A 6482-nucleotide genomic window follows, 5' to 3' on the forward strand; every position below is an offset into this window, starting at 1 on the left:
GGGTGGTCCAGCAAATCGAGGTCAGGAAGATGAAATAGAACCAGAAAAAGAGACTGAGGAGTGGCCAAAAGGACTGGAGGTAAAGCTGGAAATTGAGGTTCTAGTATTTTGGAAACAGATAATGTGTTTATCTTAGAAACAGATAAAGCTGCTAAATGAAGTAAGATGAGGACTAGTGGAGTGAGCCATGTGAAGTCATAGGTGACCTTGGAAAGAACAGTTTTGGTGGAGCTGGGGACAAAAGCTAGAATAAGATGTGAAGAGGGAATTAGAGACTGAGAATACAGATAATTCAATGAGGTCCTGTAAAGAGCAGTGATAACGGAGCAGTTGCTGGAAAGGCAAATGGGGTCAAGAGGTCTGTTGTGTTTTAATTTAAGGAAATGAGATTCTGATGAGATTGATCCAGTGGAGAGGGAAAAGTTTATAATGCAGAAGAGAGGCCAATCGCTGGTGTACTCTTCTAGAATCCCTTGAAATAGAGATTTGGGGAGGTGTTGGGTTCATCCATTATAACAGAAAAGAAAGAAAATATGCAGGGACAGAAGTGGGTAGGCAGGTAGCTACATCTGCCTCAATTTTCTAACAAGTCCCAAATTCCTATCTGCAATTGTTACTTCTTCCCTGAGCCTAAGCCCACTGCCTTGAAACATCCCTGGCTGGATTTCCTACAAGTACTTCAGCTTCAGGTTGTCCCAAATGAAGGTCAACTCCCTCCTGATTCATGCTTCCTGCTGTGTTACTACCTGTCCATGGCATCCCACTCCATGCTGAGAAGAGGAAAGGTCAGGTTTTGGGTTGGGGTGGAGGCCTTAACAAAACACCCCAGAGCTGAGGCTGGAGGAAGGTTGGCCTTATTCATGGGCAGGGGGGTAAAAGAATGAACAAAGCAGAGCACCCTAAGATGGAGTGCCTGGTGACTAGATGGCAGTAAATTCAGAGCAGTCACCTGGAGGCTGTTAAGATGACTTACAGGGCTAAGTACTAATTACTTTTTTTAATTTATTATTATTATTTTTAATTTTTATTTATCTACGATAGTCACACACAGAGAGAGAGAGAGAGGCAGAGACACAGGCAGAGGAAGAAGCAGGCTCCATGCACCGGGAGCCTGACGTGGGATTCGATCCCAGGTCTCCAGGATCGCGCCCCGGGTCAAAGGCAGGCGCCAAACCGCTGTGCCACCCAGGGATCCCTATTTCTTTTTTTAATTTTTATTTATCTCTGATAGTCACACACACACAGAGAGAGAGAGAGAGGCAGAGACATAGGCAGAGGGAGAATCAGACTCCATGCACCGAGAGCCCGATGTGGGACTCGATCCCGGGTCTCCAGGATCGCGCCCTGGGCCAAAGGCAGGCGCCAAACCATTGCGCCACCCAGGGATCCCTAAAGGGCTATTTATATTGTTTTTCTTCCTTAGCATTAGATTGTTGTCCTGCTGGAAGAAGAGCCCTGACAAGTCCTTGCACACTCTGCCTTGCATAGGCTGTTCCCTCCTCACACTGATTATTGACCAGACCCCTTCTCACTCTGCAATTCCAGGGTCACCTGGGATGCTCCCCCTGACTCTCTCCCTCTTTGCCTCCTCATCTGTATCTCCTTTATGGCTGTTCTACATCTCTATAGCTCCTAATTTTTGCTCCAGGAAAGTTTTGCTCTGAGAGTGGATTTATCTTTGTGGCCTTAGGAAAAAGTACCTGGTGTGAAGGAGGCACCAACAAGTTTGTTGATTGGCTGTGTAGAAAACTCCCAGACTGGCTCTGGGGTTCTGCTCGCAGGTGCACAAATGCTCATTAACTAAAATGCACAAGCAAATCCAGAAATAACATCCCTATTGCAGGTTGTTTTGGGATGAGGATGTTATTGTTGTGAAATGTTTGTGTATCAGCCACTCTGGACCCAGAGGACAGTGCCCATCTCTGTTGTCATTTGTTCTGTCACTTCAAAGTGCAGGAAAACCATGGGTGGTGATTTTAGAATCTTATTCAGAACCCTCAGGGAATGAGTCATTTTGTACTGACGACTTTTCCGGATTGCCACAGTTCAAATAAATTAAGCAACAGGACATTATTGTTGTTGTTGTTAATTTTAACCATTTTAGATGGTAAATTTCAGAAATGCATTATCAGACTTTTCTGAACATGATCCTACCCACTCCAGTTTCTTCAGGATCATTATCATGAGCATAGTTATAATTTTCCATCTCAGCTACAAGAATACAGAGCCTTGCTAAAGGAGTAAGAGGAGGGCTCAGTCTCTCCCTAGAGCAGACGCAGACCAGAATCCAAAATCTTAAGGTGGAGGCAGCTGAGTTGCCCTAAAAACCAGAGGGCTAAGTGAGGGAAAAGAAGCAGGGCTTGGCCTCAATGACAGGACCAGAGAATCTGCTGCTTCAGTGTGCATTTGAACCACCACCTGAAGTTAAAATGCAGATTCCCATTCAGTAGATTAGATTCAGTTCTAGCCGGAATCTGAGTTCTGCATTTTAAACAAGATTTAGGGCAATGCCAGTGCTGCTGAACCGCAGACCACATTTTCAGTATCAAGTCTTTATTTCACCTCCCAGAGATTTTCTTGTGACCTTCAGTGGGTTTTATTGGGAAGCTTATCTTTAGTGACTCTGGGGCAGCTTACAAGTACCAGGTGGCATCTGGTGGTAATAATTCCTCCATATGCTCAGTGCTCTGAAGTTTATAGAGTGGTCTCAGGTTCTCTGTTTCTCTTCACATTCTCAAAGTAGTCCTGAGAGGTAAGTTAACAGCATTTTACCAGCTAGGAAACCAATTTTCTGACATTGCACAGCTCAGTAATTGACAGAACCAGGGATCATGATGGCTCCCACGTTTAATGCTCTTTTCACTACTTGCTGCCACCACATCTATGCTGTGCGCCATTCCCAGCCCTGGACTCAGCACCGTGGGAATGCTGTGGGGAAAACAGTGCATGTGTATGCACACGTGTGCCAGTATTAAAACAAAAGACTGATCAACAGCTGTAGCACATGGGGCCCATGCAGTCTCAGGACACCGGGACCAAGAATGACGTTTCCTCTCCCCTCAAATCTCCATCTCCACATGATGACCTTATCTTGCATTCTGTGGGCTAACTGTTGGAATCCTAGTGACCATCTGTGTAGTACGTGCTGAGATGCTGTCCGTGCCCCCACTCATTGCCCCTTTGAGCCTTTTCATTTCAGGGCAGACTGGCCAACTCCCCCTACCAGCACTGAGCCTCTCTGCCTTAGAGCTTTCTCTGGCCATGGGGCCTGCTCTGCCCCATGCAGGCACTGGAGTGCTGGAGAATTCGTACCTCTCAGTCAGCCAAAGATCGATAGGAATGGATGTAGAAATAAGCCAGCTCTCTTAATTCAGGATCACTCAGAGGCACTTTCCCCACCCACATTAAGCCCCAATTACCCATAGTGGAAACTTGCTTGATCATGTTGCCTTTATCTGCTGTCTTCCTCTCCCTGCCTTGCTTCTCCACCCCTGTAAGTGTTCCCTGGGATCCTCTCCTTAGTGACTGATGGACACCCTCATTTCAGGGTCTCCTGGGACCCTGAAATCCCAATAAGACACTTCTTTTAACCACTCTTCTGACTGATTAATTTACATCTGGACCTGCATACCTGACTCTCCTGTAGTAAAAATGCAGAAAGTATTCCCGTTCCTTAATAAGGTATACACTACCAGGGACCTAGATTACATCCCTCCTTCTTATCTTAAGGATTTCTCTCCTGAAATTATCCCTTTTCTCTGCAGCAGCATCTTCTCTCCCTTTCTGTTTCTCTCTACTGGATCATTCCAATCTGTAAACATGCCTCAGTATAAACCCCTGAGGCCATGTTCTTATTTCTGACCAATATGGAGTAATAGAGACTAGATTTTTCTTTTCTGCCTGAAACAACAACAATCAAAATATATGAAACAACGGTTTTCAAGACATTAAGCATCAAAGATAGTCTAGATTCTTGAAAGGTGGGAAACAAACACAAGAGAGAGTTTCCAGGTCGCAGCAAGGGAGGAGAACCCAGGCAGGCCTGATGGACTCCTTGAGTCAAGAAGACTGAACTAAGAGCCCAGAGAGACTAAAGTAGATCAAATATGCGGGACAGGGACAGGAATAATGTTGACCAGCCAGTCTGAAAAACTTTGTATTTCACAAGGCTTCAGGTAGAGCACTCAGAAAAGTCTCACCTCAGTAGTTAGGAATAATAAGCCCTGGGCTAAATGCTGCTCTAAGCCTGCCCCACACATCTTAAAAGAAATAACCCCAAAGATCGAACTGTTTCTAACTAATATAACTGCATCTCGGAACAAAGTTTGTGAAATATTTATAAATATCCAGCACTCCACAAGGTAATATTCACTATTACTAGCATCAAGTAAAAATGATCAGAAATGCAAAGAAGCAGGAAAATACAACCTACAATGAGAAAAATAAGCAATCAAGACAGCCCAGGATCACCACAGATGTAAAAACTAGCAGACAAGGACATTTAAAAAGTTATTATAACTGCGTATATGTGTTCAAATGTTAAATGGAGCTATAGAAGATATTAAAAAAATCCAATCAGACTTCTAGAGATGAAAATTACAATATCTGATATATGTGTAATCATATATTTCACTATATATACATAGCGATAGCGAATGGGATTATCAGCAGATTAGGCATTTCAGAAGAAGGATGATATACTTAATGATAGTAATAGAAATAATTCAAAATGAAACATTATGAAGAAACATTTTATTTTTTTATTTTTTTTAAGATTTTATTTATTCATGAGAATACACACACACAGAGAGAGAGAGAGAGAGGCAGAGACACAGGCAGAGGGAGAAGCAGACTCCACGCAGGGATCCCGATGTGGGACTCGATCCGGGGACTCCAGGATCACGCCCTGGGCCAAAGGCAGGCGCCAAACCGCTGAGCCACCCAGCCTGCCCGAAGAAACATTTTAAAAATGAGCAGAGCATCAGGTAACAGTGAGACAACTTCAAGTGATCTAACATGCATAATTTGGTATCCTGGAGAAATAAAAGGAAGACAAAACAAACAAACAAACAAACAAAAACAAAAAAACACCTGAAAACAGTGGCCAACATTTCCCCAGATTTGATAAAAACTATAAATCCATTTATGCAAGAAGCTCAAAGAACTCCAAGTACAAGAAACATGACAGAGTATACCAAGAAACTTCACAGTCTATTGCTCAAAACCAGTGATAAAGAGAAAATCTTAAAAGCACCAGAGGGAAAAGACACATTACAATACAATGGAACAAAAATAAGGATAATAACATTTTTTTTTCAGGAAACAATTTAAGCAAGAAGAGAGTGAACAGCACCTTTAACGTACTGAAAATAACTCTCAACTATAATTCTGTACCCACTGAAAATAAGTTTTAAAAATAAAGCTGATGATTTTGACAATACACTGTGGTTTTGTAGGATTTTATTAAGGGAAGCTGAGTGAGTGTACATGGGAACAAGGAAGAGAGAGGTCAAATAGCAAGATGATAGGTTTAAACCTAACCAGATAAATAATCACATGTAAATAATTTATGCCCAATTAAAAGGCATAAATCATTAAATATAAAATCAAGATGTCCAACTATGTTGCCTCCAAGAAACACATTTTAAAAGTAAAGTAAAAAATAGGGCCCTTTCGGCCGGAACCGCCATCTTCCAGTAATTCGCCAAAATGACCAACACAAAGGGAAAGAGGAGAGGTACCCGTTATATGTTCTCTAGGCCTTTTAGAAAACATGGAGTCGTTCCTTTGGCCACATACATGCGAATCTGTAAGAAAGGTGATATTGTGGACATCAAGGGAATGGGCGCTGTTCAAAAAGGAATGCCCCACAAATGTTACCATGGCAAAACTGGAAGGGTCTACAATGTTACTCAGCATGCTGTTGGCATTGTTGTAAACAAACAAGTTAAGGGCAAGATTCTTGCCAAGAGAATTAATGTCCGCATTGAGCATATTAAACACTCAAAGAGCCGAGATAGCTTCCTGAAGCTTGTGAAGGAAAATGATCAGAAAAAGAAGGAAGCCAAAGAGAAAGGTACTTGGGTCCAACTGAAGTGCCAGCCTGCCCCACCCAGAGAAGCACACTTTGTGAGAACCAATGGAAAGGAGCCTGAACTGCTGGAACCCATTCCCCATGAATTCATGGCATGATAACTGTAAAGAAAATAAAAGACCTCAGGATTGTAAAAAAAAAAAAAAAAAAAAAAAAGGTTAAAAGTAAATGGATTGAAAAATATATACAAGGAAAGAAAGAATACCAAAAAAGTTGAATCGACTATAGTAATATCAGATGAAGTAGATTTCAGAGCAAAAAATATTGTCAGAGATAAAGGACACCAGTTCCTGATGAATGGGTCAATTCATCTAGAGGACATAATCCTAAAAGCATATGCACCTAATAACAGAATTTCCAACCGTATCAGAGAAAACAGAATTACAAG

At 42.3% G+C, this 6482-nt stretch overlaps 1 protein-coding gene across 1 annotated transcript; it reads left to right on the plus strand.

Moving 5' to 3' along the window:
• The first annotated feature begins 5705 nt into the window (after positions 1 to 5705).
• LOC129506774 (60S ribosomal protein L21-like) lies at positions 5706 to 6212 on the plus strand. Its single transcript, XM_055320765.1, has one exon. It carries the CDS (start codon positions 5710 to 5712, stop codon positions 6190 to 6192), a length of 483 nt encoding a protein of 160 aa, XP_055176740.1. The 5' UTR covers positions 5706 to 5709; the 3' UTR covers positions 6193 to 6212.
• The last annotated feature ends 270 nt before the right edge of the window (positions 6213 to 6482 follow it).

This window comes from Nyctereutes procyonoides, unplaced genomic scaffold (assembly GCF_905146905.1).
Source record: "Nyctereutes procyonoides isolate TBG_1078 unplaced genomic scaffold, NYPRO_anot_genome, whole genome shotgun sequence".
NCBI classification, from domain to species: Eukaryota; Metazoa; Chordata; class Mammalia; order Carnivora; family Canidae; genus Nyctereutes; species Nyctereutes procyonoides.